The sequence below is a fragment of the Grampus griseus genome (genome assembly GCF_964374135.1).
Source record: "Grampus griseus genome assembly, chromosome: 3".
Classification (NCBI taxonomy): domain Eukaryota; kingdom Metazoa; phylum Chordata; class Mammalia; order Artiodactyla; family Delphinidae; genus Grampus; species Grampus griseus.
The window spans coordinates 63,606,548-63,622,997 of record NC_139019.1 but is presented as its reverse complement, the minus strand read 5'-3'; the positions used below and the strand labels follow the sequence as shown (position 1 = coordinate 63,622,997).

General features: G+C 36.3%; 1 protein-coding gene across 2 annotated transcripts in view; it reads right to left on the bottom strand.

The window, feature by feature from the left end:
- The window catches only part of MSH3 (mutS homolog 3), a 180,909-nt gene that overhangs the window by 18,641 nt on the left and 145,818 nt on the right, over window positions 1-16,450 (bottom strand). For both annotated transcript variants that reach the window (XM_082650995.1, XM_082650996.1), the window contains exon 20: window positions 15,403-15,560. In XM_082650995.1, coding sequence (XP_082507121.1) covers window positions 15,403-15,560 — 158 coding nt within the window. The remainder of the gene's footprint in view (window positions 1-15,402; window positions 15,561-16,450) is intronic.

The window sequence follows — 16,450 nt, the reverse complement described above, 5'->3', positions numbered from 1 at the left end:
TACTGCATCAGGATTTTTTTGGACATACTTTAAGTGCTTTTAAAATAATATATAAGTATATATATTTTACATATATATAACTAAAATTTACCATTTTTAAAAATTATTTATTTATTTATTTTTGGCTGTGTTGGGTCTTCGCTGCTGTGCTTTCTCTAGTTGTGGCGAGCTGGGGCTACTGTTCGTTGCGGTGCGCGGGCTTCTTCTCTTGTTGTGGAGCACGGGCTCGAGGCACGCGGGCTTCAGTAGTTATGGCACGCAGGCTCAGTAGTTGTGGCACACGTAAAATTTACCATTTTAACACTTTTCAGGTGTGTAATTCAGTGGTATTAAGCACATTCACAATGTTGTGCAGTCATCACTACTATCCATTAGCAGAACTTTTTCATCATCTCAAAATAACCCATCAAAAAATAACTCCCTGTTCTTCTCTCCCCTCAGCCTCTGCCTCTATGAATCTGCCTCTTCTAGTTCCTCAGATAAGTGAAATCATACTCTATTTGTCCTCTAAGTGTTTTGTATAGGAGGGCTTTTATATTAGCTAATTTTGCCTTCTTTTTGGAATTGAAGATGTTCTACTCACTTCATTTCGCTAAAAACTTTGCAGAATTCTGTACAGTATGGGTGTTTTAGCTTGGGTTTTTTTTGCATATTATGTAATTTTTATAGAAGGAAATAATCTCCTGAATAGCAAAGTACTCTAACTTAAGAAGGATGGTGTAAGGAAGAATAAAAAAGTTAAAGTCTAAGAAGAGAAAAAAGGCTTCAAAAGAATACCAAATATTGAAAGATGTGTAGATACAGCATGGTATTTAAAAGGTATAAAAAAATGTGAAGTAGTAGATCTGTATCACATTTACACATAAACATTAACCCAGCAATGGAATGAAGTCACAAATAATTTATCACTACACATGTGCATTTTTTAAAAGCCTGGAAGGCCATACACCTAAAGGACGATTTCCAGGTAGTGGAATTACAGGTGATTTAATTTTTTTTCCTTTTTGAGCTTTTCTATAGTTTTAAATTTTGCACAATGAATAAGCTTTACAGTATCATTAGAAAAACAAATGTTATTTTAAAAATCACAGTACATTTAAAACACTTTATACTCTATTGATACATTTAAAACACTTTATACTCTACTGTACCATTGTGTTAAGACAAGGCAAAATGACTGCAATTAGCAAGATAAATAACCAGCTTTCTTCTACCAATATCAAAAACACCTCATTAGCAGCAATGAAATTATTATAATAGATAATGAAAAAGATTTCTTTATCTAGGGTAATTGTTTCTACTAACAGCTGCAATCAGATCACACTATGGTATTTAAAGTCAATTTATAACCGCTATTACAGTGAACTGCAAATATAACCAAGCAAAAAAACACTACAACAATCTTTCAGTGTCAATGGAAACATAGCTGAAAATCAAGGCAGCAATCCAGGAAAATGCCAAACTTGTATTCGCTCACATGAAACCATGTTCACTAGAACCACCTACAAAGCACATGCAGGCCACATAAGGACACAGGTGTTTTCCTATCAAAGGAAACCCACAGTGTGCTGACTGGGCAAATCATTCCCCAACACATCTACTTGTCTATTCAGTGGGATAGTCCCAAGAAAGTCAAAGGAAAATAGTTAACTATTTCTTAACTATTTTCTGTGAAACAACACAATAATTAAGGCCATCAAAGCAAGGATAAATCAGTCATGAGGGAAAAGACTAACCAGATTAATTAATAAGTTCAGTACAGGGAAACGCTACACAACCAGAGGAGGCATTCTTATAACTGAACTCACACTATGAGCTTGAGCAAATCACAATCTCTCTTTCTGCTTTTCCTTCTGTAAAATGTCAAGTGTTGAAACTAAGTAATAGCTCCTAAACCTGGATATGTTTCTGAGTCACTTGCAGAGGTTCTTTTTTTAAAAATATTTTTTTCAGTTGAAGTATAGTTGATTTACAATGTCATATTAGTTTCAGGTGTACAGCACAGTGATTCAGTTATATATATGTAAATATGTGTGTGTGTGTGTATATATTCTTTTTCAGATTCTTTTCACTTATAGGTTATTACAAAATATTGCATACAATTCCCTGTACTATATGGTAGGTACCTGTTGGTTATCTATTTTATAAACAGTAGTGTGTATATATTAATCCCAACCTCCTAATTTATCACCCCCCCTTTCCCCTTTGATAGCCATAAGTTTGCTTTCTATGTCTGTGGGGTTATTTCTGCTTTGTAAGTAAGTTCAATTGAACCTTTTTTTTTTTTTTTGAAGATTCCACATATAAAGGATATCATATGATATTTTTCTTTCTCTGTCTGACTTACTTCACTTAGCATGATAATCTCTAGGTCCATCCATGTTGCTGCAAATGGCATTATATCATTCTTTTCTATGGCTGAGTAATATTCCATTGTGTATGTATACACATACACACACACACACCACATCCTCTTTATTCAGTCATCTGTCAAAGGACATTTAGGTTGCTTCCATGTCTTGGATACTGTAAACAGTGCTGCAATGAACACTGGGGTGCATGTATCTTTTTGAATTATAGTTTTCTCCAGATATATGCCCAGGAGTGGGACTGCTGGATGATATGGCAACCCTATTTTTAGTTTTTTAAAGAACATCCAAACTGTTCTCCATAGTAGCTGTACCAATTTACATTCCCACCAACAGTGTAGGAGGGTTTCTTTTTCTCCACACCCTTTCTAGCATTTATTATTTATAGACTTTTTGATGATGGCCCTTCTGACTGGAGTGAGATGATACCTCACTGTAGTTTTGATATCCATTTCTCTAATAATTAGCGATGTTGAGCATTTTTCCATGTGCCTGTTGGCCATCTGGATGTCTTCCTTGGAGAAATGTCTACAGATTCAATGCAATCCCTATCAAATTACCAAGGGCATTTTCCACAAAACTAGAAAAAAAATTAAAAAATTTGTATGGAAACACAAAAGACCCTGAATAGCCAAAACAATCTTGAGAAAGAAAAATGCAGCTGAAAGAATCAGGCTCCCTGACCTCAGACTATACTGCAAAGCTATAGTAATCAAAACAGTATGGTACTGGCACAAAAACAGACATACAAATCAGTGGAACAGGATAGAAAGCCCAGAAGTAAACCCATGTACCTATGGCCAATTAATCTACAACAAAGGAGGTAAGAATATACAATGGAGAAAAGACAGTCTCTTCAATAAGTGGTGCTCCAAAAACTAACTGTCCATTCTCTAACACCATACACAAAAACAAACTCAAAATGGATTAAAGACCTAAATGTAGGACCAGATACTATAAAACTCCTAGAGGAAAATATAGGCAAAAAGCTCTTTGATGTATATTATAGCAATATTTTTTTGTATCTGTCTCCTAGAGTAATTTTTTTGTATCTGTCTCCTAGAGTAATAAAAACAAAAATAAACAAATGAGACCTAATTAAACTTAAAAGATTTTGCACACCAAAGGAAACTGTAAACAAAATGAAAAGACAACCTACAGAATGGGAGAAAATATTTGCAAATGATGCAACTGACAAGGGATTAATTTCCAAAATATAAAAACAGCAAACAGCCCAATCAAAAATGGGAAGACCTAAGCACGAGTTCTTAATTACGAGGTCCAGGAGTCTCCTTCATCATACCAATAACAACTGTATCTCCAGGGAATCTACCTTCCAGGGACATGCCTGGAATCTGCACTTAAAACTAAACGAAACCAAACCCTCAGGTGACTTTGAAGCATTAAATTCATACAACCACTTCCCATCAAAAAGATGAAGTGAGATATCTCCTGTTTGGCAGACACAGCTACAGGAGCTAAATAAACCAGAGAGGCACTCACAAGGCAACATTTCTGTTGCCAATAAAATTCTCAACAGCCCACTCATTTCGTAAAATATAATGTGGTTTTTAGTGCTGGTATTTACCACCAACTAGAAGACATGTACTCAGTCAAGATATTTTCCTTCTGTCCAAGAAGTATACATATATTTTAACAGAGTAAAAATACTCCACAGTAGGTACTCAATCAATATGTGCTGAATTAAACTAAATTCAGCAAACAAACCAGTTATCATCCACACAGCCAAAAGCAAACATTTAAGATAATTTAATTTAAGCATTTGAAGACCTATTACCTTCCAATTCTCTCTCAAAGTAAACACAATGGTGCGATTCTGAGTACAAAGCATTCCTGAAGCTGGGGACCATAAGAAAGAGTTTACGTGGGGAGGGTGGCATGAAAATTATTAACCAGAGGCCACTTAATGTAAATACCCCTTTCTACCAACATTTAATCGACATAAATAGAAATAAATTATGCTGAGAGAAGCCAATTGTTTTGTTGTTTTTTTTCAACCAGACTTAATAATTCATCGCTTTTCTAAAACTTAAATACTGAGTCCAAAAAGTTGAATGAGGTTTAAGTTTGCACTTATCAGGATAATAAGAAACAGATCTTAATTGAGTGATGCACTCAAAGATGTTAATAATCCTTGGAAATATGTGTCTAGAAATATAATATTTCACCAATGAGTACATATATCACCAATTAGGGCCAAATGTATATGTTTGCCAAAATTCTACTTTTAAAAAAATCCTTCTTATTCAGAGAAAGGTTCATGAGGTTACAACATCCAGGAAAAGACTCCCAAAGCCTCCTGTTTATAGCTTTTCATGCATTTATTTATTCTTCTTACGGCACAGCACACACCACATAGTAGGCACTCAATGAATATTTATGGAAAACATGAATTTAAACCTAGTGTTGTAAATGTCCAATTAATAATGCAAAAATAACCAATTTAAAGATAAAGTTTGGGAATTCCCTGGCAGTCCAGTGGTTAGGACTCCATGCTTCCACTGCACAGGGCACGAATTCGATCCCTGGCTGGGGAACTAAGATCCCGCATGCCACGCGGCATGAACAAAAAAAAAAAAGACCAAGTTTGGAGCCAAATTTTATGCACACATCTGCTAGATTTTAATATTTTTTCCATTGAGCGCAAAAAAGGATCTGAAGTGATTTAGAATAACAAAATATTTATAACAGAAGAGTTACAATGAATATGAAAGTAAGATTACAAGCCATATAGTAGATGCTCAAATTTGAGACAGCAAGTTTAGCATGAGCTTTTAAAATGCTAATTTTAGGGTCTCACGCTGAAGATTCCAATATAATAGGTCTGTGACAGGCCTTAGAAAGCAGCATTTTTAACAAGCATCTCTGATTCTGATGCAGCTGTTCTAAGAATCATGCTAGAGAAATACTCATGGAGAAATACTCCCATATAAGAAGAGATGGGGAAAATTAAACCAAATTTGTTTCTACACTTGCGCCTCAAATTTAGCTCTTAACCTCTTGGCAGTCAAGACAAAAAGGAATTAAAGGGGGAGCAGCCATTGGCTGAAAACATGAGGCCTGGCAGTTTGTCAGGGAAGGCCAATAAAGTGCTTCAAATCTCTTTATAAACAGGCACAGCACGCACATGGAGAGAAAAAAATTCCTTAGCATTAATAAAATGTCATTTATCAGATGGTACTTCATGTAAAACATATTAATAGAAATGAAAATGCCCTTATGACCAATTTTTGAGACTATATAGAAACATATCAAATGGGTATTTCTTGTTCTAATTAATTTAAATCATAGGGACAAACTTTTATACACTGCTGGTGGGATTCTAAACTGGTCCATGTTCCTTGAAGAACAAGAAAGATGCACATTCCTTACACTCTACAGTCCCACTCCTAGGTAAAGCCCAGAATCAGAAAACTCACACGTGTACTAGATGTGTGTAAGACAGGTATCAGCACTGTTGATATTTGCAACAAATTTGAATCATATTAGATATTAATCAAGAAAAATGGATAAACTATGGTACATGCATACAATGGACTATCATAATTAGAGAAAAATGAGTGAACTAGAATTATATGCATCCATATGGATGAAGTTCATAAATATAACATTGAGGGGGAAAAAGCCACTTGCAGAAGAATGATGCTTAAAAGCATACCAAACATAAAGTTTAAAAGCATACCAAATAATTCCATATATTATTTCAAAACATATCTATGTAGTAAAAATATAGAGAAACTCATGAGATAAAAACCAGAGTCAAAAAGGGTTACTCTGGATGGGGTGGAGGGGAACAGGACCAGGGAGGGTTATGGGTTCAGTTGGATTTGCAATGCTTTATTTCTTTAGTAGGTTGGAAGCTACAAGGGGACTGTAATATGTCTGAATAATTTCATAATAAATGAAAAATATGAGGTTATAATATTAAACCATATCCTAGTAAAAATTTAAAATCCTAGGGATATAACTGAATGTGGTCCACATAGACTCCTTTCCAATGGTAATAGGAAGAGAAGGCGAGGACAGGGGGAATGGACAAAGAACAGGGTTCTTCTACTAGAGCAGTGCATCCCAGATGGAGGTCTCAGAGGTTAAAGAGTTCAGGGAACCTCTGCATAGCAGACACACCACAGCCAATAAAAGTGTGAGACTAATCTGTAAGAACTGACAGGGGAATTCAGTTTCCCCCAGGTTAGGAAATAAAAGCAAGCTACATGATAATAATGCTTAGTATAAGACCACGTAAGAGAGAAGACTTATGTACACCTCTAACCTTGTGGAAAGTTAAATGAAAAACCATAAATAGATGCTGACCTGTAGAGAAGGAAACATTTCACTTAATACCCTACTACACCGTAAACAGTTTTCATAATAAGCTTCTCTTACTTTTAGAATTAAATAACTGAGCTCTCCAGCAAGGGCTTGGGGAAATGCTTCTCAGCCTTGCCCACATTTCAAAACCACCTGGACACATGTAAAATTCAAATTCCCAAACCCTGCCCCAGGCCAACTTAGAACCTCTGAGGGCAGGGTCCAGGTTTCAATATACTTTAAAAGCTCCATTAAAAAAAAATCCAATGTACATTAAGGGTTAAAAAAATCAAAGATGTTAAATGTGCAAAGGGCAATGTTTCTGTTATGAAAATTAAAAACACCAGTCTTGCATACTGATCTGACAGAAAGCCATCAATTCCTAAAGGAGGAAGAACTAGGGCTACTTACAGGCTGGGTTACAACTTCGGAAAAATAAAGTCTGATATGCTCTTGGGAAGGTTTAAAGCTTAGAACCCCAAATTCCATGCTACTGAGTAGGGAAGAGAAGTCTGTCCAGGAAAAAAGTATTCCCAGACAATGACCATATATGCATTTCATTAGACGCCTATGAAACATCTCATTTTGACTGATATAACCCTTAACATTTTTGGGGCAGGGGAGTACTTTTGTTACCTGTTTATTTCAGAATTTTGAAAATGTTCATAAGCCAAACTAAAGAAAAGTCACCATAATCCTATATCTTTTACAATATTTTGGAATGCAGCCTTCTATATAGATGGTTTTCTCTGCATATATTTACATATACAATTTGTCATACAAAAGTGGAATCACACTGAATGCCAAGTTTCATAACCAGCTCTTTTTCATGTGTTGCAGTAAGAATATTCTTTCATGTGATACTACTTCTGGATTGGCCCATCAGGACCAGGTAACTATAAAATGTATCCCCAAGTAGATGAATAAACTAATGTGTTTGCAGGAGTTAACTCAGAATGAATGCTACTATACTGAAACAATGAATTTGGTGTTGGCAAGGTTTAAAGTGCGGAATATTTGGTTAACTTCTTTCAAGGATGACAGCTAAGACCAGCAATTCGTAGTGATTTCACACCCTTCAAAAATTATTCTCAAAACCTGGTATTATCAAACTTTTTGTTTTATAGATGTGAGACCTGAGGCTAAGTTTAGAAAAGGAGTACTATACTAACATATATATGAAGACAGACTTTTAAATCCAAAATACTAATGACACAGACTCTAGAAGAAGGAACAAAACTCAAATTTATTGAGTACCTATTACATACCAGGCACTTCATGTACTTAATTCCCACAATAATCTGTGATTAAGCAGTATTATCTCCATTTTATAGATGAAAAAACTGAGACATTGAGAAGTCAAGTAATTCGCCAAAGGTCAGATAGTTAAGTAGAAAAAGTGGGATTTGTACCCAACTATAATACTTTTTTTTTTTTTTTTTAAATTCCATGACACCATACTTCTTTCAAGGCTCTAGATGAATGAAGTAACTAGCACACAGTCAGGAAATTGGTGAACTTGTATTGAGACCTGACCTTTCTGGCTCTAAAGCTTCCATCCTTTCCCACATATAACCTATCTACTCACATTTTAGTAGCACTTATTATTAGCAAGAGATAAGAGAATCCTACTGACCCATGCAGAACTGGGCAAAGTCTGGGATTTTACCCTATTTATATCAAGTTAAGCCAATATGGTTTCACAGATGCTAGCAAAAGACATGAAAACCCTGAATCAGAAACAAAGGACTTTTACCCATATTGGTTTGCATCAGCTGTCAAGTCCCGTAAGGGCAAGGCAAAGGGCTCACCACGGATGCTGTGCATGCAGTGGGTTGTATTACAAGGCAGAAAACTGAACTTGAGGATTCACTACGTGTACAACAAAAAGAAGCACGCTTCCTCTTTGTGGGGAGATGTTATTACCTCTTCCCTCGAGACTGCTTGCTGCAAGCCCAACCCTGACAAATGCCCAGGTAGGGAGCAATCAGGGGCTTTCTTGGTGTACTCAGTAGGGACATGCAGGGACACTCAGGGCCCATGGCAGACTGCTTTTATAAACATGACCTTAAGGTCCATGAAACAACAGCTACTTAAATGGTAAAGCATAAGAGAGTGTCCCAGATTTCAGTGTTTATATCTTTATATCCTTTAACTGACTGAAATGATTCTTTGCTAATTAATGTTTTAAGGTTGTGACCAATCTTGCAGTATAGGGACTTCCCTGGTGGTCCAGTGGGTAAGACTGCGCTCCCAATGCAGGGGGCCCAGGTTCGATCCCTGGTCAGGGAACTAGATCCCGCATGCATGCCGCAACTAAGAAGTCTGCATGCCGCAACTAAAAAGATCCTGCATGCCGCAACTAAAAAGATCCTGCACGCCGCAACAAAGATCCCGTGTGCCGCAGCTAAGACCCAGTGCAGCCCTTCCCCCACAAAAAAATCCTGAAGTATAAAAGATCAATATCTCTCTGTGTTTCAGATAGATCTAGATATTCAAATAGATTAAGGTTTGATTTGTTTGCACAGACTTCATAGCTTGTGTTACAAACTTTGGCCAAATGTCTGGTCGTCTCTCTTTTCATGACGTGAGCAGCCATTTCTAATTATTGCCTAGATCTATAACTACACTAGGGATTGCAAAAAAAGAGAGGGGTGATATTCTAATACTACTATTCCTTCTCTGTTAGCTGGAACACTTCCATAAAGAGAAAATTCTTCTCATAATATTTTTGGAAAGGCATGGTAGCTGCATGATTCTTCCCCTTTATTTTTCAATTTTTATTCTCCAAAGTGACTAGTGATTTTTTGTTTTAAGTATCATGAATTCATTCTAATATCCTCTAAGGTGACTGATGCATTTTTTTAGAATCATAAATTCATGGACATAACATATTCCACTGGATACCCCTCTTAAACATGTTCAAGTCTACCACTCAAAAATAAAACAAGTCCCTTATTGGATCTCTAACCCTGTCTTCCCAGCCAATCTGCTCCAGGGTCACCTACAAACTCTATATCCTAACCTCTCACTTTAACTGGAGTGAGGCCCCACCACTCCACCATAACAGCTCTTGCAAAGGTCACTAGTCATATTCATTTTGCTAAAACCAAGGTGGACTTTTCAGGCTTCATCTCATTCAGTCTTTCAGCGCTGTGGACCACTTCCTTCCTCCTTGAAGCACTTTTCCCCGTGCCCCCATGACACTGGGCTGTCCTGGTTTTCCCCTGCCTCTCTGGGTACTCCTTCTCTGTTGGTTTTTCAAGCTTATCTTCTTACTCAGCCATGACATGTTGGCAGTTCTAAGGCTCAGCCTTGGAACATTATCTTCTTCACTATATTTACTCTCTGCCAACATGATCTCATCCACACCCAGGATCTCACTTCCCACTTATACAAAGATGTCTCACAACAAATCTATATTGTTACCTTTCATCTCTCCCTGTGAACTCAAACTTTATATCCAACTGACTACATGACAGCTTCCCTATGGTCTCAGAGTATTGCTACCTACTACATACAAAAACCAAGTCAATACTCAGCCATAAAAAAGAACCAAATAATGCCATTTGCAGCAACATAGATGGACCTAGAGATTAGCATACTAAGTGAAATAAGTCAAAGACAAGTATATGATATCACTCATATGTGGAATCTAATTTTTAAAAATGATACAAATAACTTATTTACAAAACAGAAACACTCACAGATTTCAAAAACAAATTTATGGTTACCAAAGGGGAAATGAGTGGGGGAGGGATAAATTAGGAGCTTGTGATTAACATATACACACTACTATATATAAAATAGATAACCAACAAGGACCTACTGTATAGGTCCTATTGAATATTCTGTAATAACCTACATGGGTAAAGAATCTGAAAAAGAATGAATATATGTATAACTGAATCACTTTGCTGTACGCCTGAAACTAACACAACATTGTAAATCAAAAAACCAAAAATAAAGTCAGGATCCAAGGAAAAAAAAATCACTCTCTTCCAGTAAATGCCGGCATTCTCCACCCAGATGCACAAAGCACTGTCATCGCTGAAAACTCCATTTATCTCAGCCTCATATCCCATCTATCACCAAATCCTGTTGATTTATTTCCTGTTATTTATTACCTTTCAAATACAACTCCTTTCCATTTAAACTAACACTACAACCCAAACTACTGATACCTCTCACCAAGGCCACCGCAAGGGCCTACTGATAAGACTGCACTGATCAACTGTGTCCTTCCTCCAAACATTCTCTGCATTTCAGCCAATGTAGATGTGATCATACCAAGCCCTGCTTAAAACCCTTCAATGGCTTCCCATGGCTTTTACACAAACTCCTAACACGGCCTACACTTTGTATAACTTGCCCTTACCTATTGTCTTCAGCTTCATGGAGAATCTTGCTCCCCTAGAGGGCCACCCTTCAGCTGTTGTCTCACTATGGTTTTTTTAATGTGAAAGAACATTTGCACATGCTGCTTTCTTGGTCTGAAATGCTCTTCTTTCCTTTGATTAGTTAACGCCTCCTTCAGATTACACATCACTTGCTAAAGGAAGCCTTCTCCTGACGTTCCTGAGCAGATCAGGTCCCAGCACCACAGGCTGCCACAGCCTCATATACCTAGCCTTTGTAGACTTGTCACAGCTGCAACTTTACATTTCTTTATACAATTTTTTGGTTTATGCTGATCTTCTCCATCAGGTAAACTTCATGGGAACAGAAACTATGATTGCTTTGTATTCTGAGTGCTTGTCATATGTTAGATGCCAAGTTAGTATATGTTGGATGAATGAACAAATGAAAATGAATGGATAAAGATCCAAATTTGCTGAATTAATGCACTTTGTCCTTTTCCAGAAGGCTTATATTTGCTCTCACCGAATATACTTTATATAAATATTTTATATACATAGAACAGGTTCTATACATTGGTAAAAATTTTATTATACTAATATTATAAATATGTTATCATTACAAAGGTTAGTTATTGTTATTATCATTGAATTCATTCCTTGTGGCAGAAACTATTTTCTGGTTACCAATAAATCCATTCCTGAACACCTGTCCCTTGCCTAGCTCCATTATAAAAGCTGGATAAAATCAAATTCATACTTTGTTTCGCTTGTAATTATGGCCATGAGACACAGCGCTGGTTAGCGAAATGTAAGTGAAAGTTTTCTGGGAGGCTTCTGAAAAGGTACTGATTTCCTGAAAAAAAGGAGAAGCTTTTGCATTCCTTTTCCCTTTTTCCTCATATGAATATCAATGTGATGTCTGGAGTCACAGCAACTATATTGCAACTATGAGGAGAAGACAACAAAACTGCAGAGCCACTGAAACATCAGAAGTGGTCACCTACTTCAAGCTTCCTTGTTAAATGAGAAAAGTAAACCCTTATTTTCTTTTCTATTAATTGTATCTAAAAACATTCCTGATACTCTGCTAACAAGATTCTCTTCCAGACAAATTACCTTACATTGCCCAAGATATTTTTTCTCTTTCTTTTTATTTTTCTCTTCCTTTTATCTTTTTTCTATTGATGAAATTTCTCTTGTCACTCCTCCTAATAATGTAACCAAAATAAAATACCTAGTATTTTTTCTTAGGAAATAGAAAATTAATTACAATGTTAAAAACTAAAGAAATATTTTTAAAATTTATTATATTGAGTTCATTTACAAATATATGGAGATCAAAATAACATCTGTTTGGTGATATGGCATCAAATATTGGGTTGTCCAAAAAGCGTCTTTGGTTTTTAAGTCAAAAGAAAAGACACATTTTTCATTTTCACCAAGAACTTTTTTTTTTTAAATTTTATTTACTTATTTTTGGCTGCATTAGGTCTCCGTTGCTGTACGCGGGTGCAAGCTACTCTTCATTGCAATGCGCGGGTCTCTCACTGCGGTGGCTTCTTTTGTTGTGGAGCACGGGCTCTAGAGTGCAGGCCCAGCAGCTGTGGCGCACGGGCCCAGCCGCTCTGCAGCATGTGGGATCCTCCTGGACCAGGGCCTGAACCCGTGTCCCCTGCACTGGCAGGTGGACTCCCAACCACTGTGCTTCTGGGAAGCCCTCACCAAGAACTTTATTGAACAACATATTTACTGTTTTGTTCCACTACCTTCTGCCATTTTTCAGGCAACTTCATAATTCCATCTTCCCAAAAATTTTTAACTTTTTGAGCAAAGAATTGTTTACAGTCTTCCAGGGAATTGAAATTTTTTCCTTTAAGAGAATTTTGTAAAGACCGAAATAAATGTAAATCTGAAGGTGCAGTGTCTCATGAATACGGTGGATGAATTAGAACTTCCCGGCCAAGCTGTAATAGTTTTTGCCTGGTCATCAAAGAAACATGTGATCTTGCGTTATCCTGATGGAAGACAATGCATTTTCTGTTGACTAATTATGGACACTTTTCATAAAGTGCTGCTTTCAGTTGGTCTAAATGGGAGCAGTACTTGTTGGAATTAATCGTTTGGTTTTCCAGAAGGAGTTCATAATAGAGGACTCCCTTCCAATCCCACGATGCACACAATATATCACCTTCTTTGGATGAAGACCAGCCTTTGGTGTGGTTGGTAGTGGTTCATTTCACTTGCCCCACGATCTCTTGCATTCCACATGATTGTACAATATCCACTTTTCATTGCCCGTCACAACTTGTTTTAAAAACACAACATTTTCATTACGTTTCAGTAGAGAATTGGACGTGGAAATACAGTCAAGAAGGTTTTTTTCACTTAACTTATGTGGAACCCAAACATCAAAGCGATTAACATAACCAAGCTGGTGCACATGATTTTCAATGCTTGATTTGGATATTTTGAGTATGTCGGTATCTCCTGGTATCTCCCGGGTATCTCAACGTGGTATAATGTTGATTGTTCTCACTGAATGTCTCGATTTGATCGCTATCAACTTCTACTGGTCTACCTGACCGTGGAGCATTGTCCAGCAAGAAATCTCCACAACAAAACTTCACAACCCACTTTTGACACATTTGATCAGTCACAGCACCCTCTCCATACATGCAAAATCTTTTTTTGCGTTTCAGTTGCCTTTTTACCTTCCTTAAAATAATAAAGCATAATACACTGAAAATGTTGCTTTCTTCTTCCATCTTCAATATTAAAATGGCTACACAAAAATTCACCAATTTTGATGTTTTTTTTAAATGCATGCTGATGTGACAGCTGTCACAATAAAATCTAACAAAATTGTTTCAAATGAAGTTAAAGACAGCTAAGAACTACTAGAGCCATCTTACGGTAAAAAAGGAACAAACCTTTTAGCCAACCCAACAGAATTTAGGTTGCTTTGCTTTGTTCATTCTCTGATTAAAACCCAAGCCTTAAAGTGTTTTAATGTCTACTCAACTGCATGAACCTTAGCAATGTGATATATTCTGATGTGTTCAAGGGTCAAATATTAAATAAGCAGGAAAATAAATCAGACACTCTACACATATACTTTGACTATACACTATAGACTATATTTACCTTTTTCTAAAAATGTAAGTATAAGAAGTATAAATAATATTTTAAGAACTGATAAATCTGAGTAAATAGATTAAACTATGAATCCTAATTGGTGAGACCACGATATTTCACCTATATTCCTAATATGGCATGCAATTTAGGTTTAAAGGTTGAGGGTAAATCTTAGCCAGTTGCATGTTATGTCCTTAGAGCAAAAAAGAATATGAATTAAATTATCTTGGGCCAGTGCCTTTTCCAGTCTGTTGTCAGTTCCCGACCTATAAAAATAAGGAGGGTAGACTAGGTTGCAGACTGCTTTATAGAGCCTAGAAGCCAAGTCTCCAAGCCTTCTACCTCTTTTTTTTTGAAATTAAGAAAAATTTTATTTTATATTGCAGTATAGTTGATTTACAATGTTGTGTTAGTTTTAGGTGTATAGCAAAGTGATTTAGTTATACATATACATATATCTATTCTTTTTCAGATTCTTTTCCCATATAGGTTATTACAGAGTATTGAATAGAGTTCCCTGTGCTGTCCAGTAGGTCCTTGTTGTTTATCTATTTTATATATAGTAATGTGTATATGTTAATCCTAACCTCCTAATTTATCCCTCCCTCCACCTTTCCCCTTTGGTAACCATAAGTTTGTTTTCTAAGTCTGTGAGTCTGTTTCTGTTTTGTAAATAAGTTCATTTGTATCACTGTTTAGATCCCACATATAAGTGATATATGATATTTGTCTTTGTCTGACTTACTTCATTTAATATGATAATTTCTAGGTCCATACATGTTGCTGCAAATGGCATTACTTCATTCTGTTTTACGGTTGAGTAATATTCCATTGTATATATGTACCACACCTTCTTTATCCATTCATCTGTCGATGGACATTTAGGTTCAAGCCTTCTACCTCTGATTAAGGCAGAGCAGATCTGCTTTTATCTGTTTAATTTTCAACTTCTACAAATAATTTCCTTTAAGAAAGAACTCGGTAACTAACAACAAGTTTAAAATGACCAGACAAAATGATCTCCTAGGTCTCTTCTGATATTAATTTCATGATGAAATGATTTCTTTAAGTTCCGAAATTCTAAATAGCAAAATCCTATATAGCAAATCTGTTCACCTAACTATGTACGTAAGAAGAAAATTCATGTGACGATGTGGGCTTGATTTATTGTCAGAAATATATTCAAACAGAACTCATGTTTTTACCTTGTGAAAATGCCATCCACAATTCCAACTGTTGCTTCCTCTGCCGGAACATAGGAGCCAATCTGAGCCATGATAGTAATCAATGCAACTTGCTTTATGTAGGAGCTCTTTCCACCCATGTTTGGTCCAGTAATTATCATTACTCTCTCTGAGTCCCCCTAGAAAATTAAAAAGCAATTTCACTTATTGTACTAGAGGGGCTTCTATGTAATAGCTACAATTTATTCCATAAATGAGAATGCATTAGGCAAAAGATTAAGGTGTGGTGTTTAAATATGTCACCCATTAAGTATCACAAAAGGAAAGAGGACCTCTTTGTCTTCAACTTGACCTGTGCTATTACAGAACAGTGAAGTCTTAGCAGCACACATGGTTGTTTCTGCACTTAAAAAAGGAAATAACAAGAAGCAACCTAAACGAGATAAATACTATGGCTTTCTCTTTAAATAATCATTAATCTGCCTATGTCTGTTTTTTATATTACTTACATTTAAAATCTATCAATTTCCATTTGTCCATACTAAAATTATAGGTATTACACATCTAATTGCAGAAAGCCCTAATCTGGGTTGGTAGCACATGAATATTTTCAGTTAAAGAGGGATAACTGCTAAAGGGATGGATAATACCAAATTCTAGATATTGGTTTTATCAGGATTTAATTACTCACTGGTATTTCACCAGAATAAGTGAAAACGGGAGAAAAGCTGCAACACTTGCAATGATTTAATTTCTAGAACTTACCTGTATTAACTAATTCTAGCACTTGCCATGTATAGACTCATCCTAAGAGAAACTGTCCAGCTGCAGCCCTCTACAGAGGAGTTAGCCTAAGGCATCCATGTGCTATGCTATGTGGACCCACCACTCTTGGCAATACCTGCCTGGTCAAGAGTAACCAATCGGTAACTGACCAACAGCCTAAGAGGTGGCTTCCCATACCGGTCTTCTGAAACTAATCAACTAATCTCTTGGGAGGTGAAATCGAGAACCAAGGAGAGGTTCAGTCAAACTGGAGAAGAGGTTGAAAAGAAACACAAAATGAGGC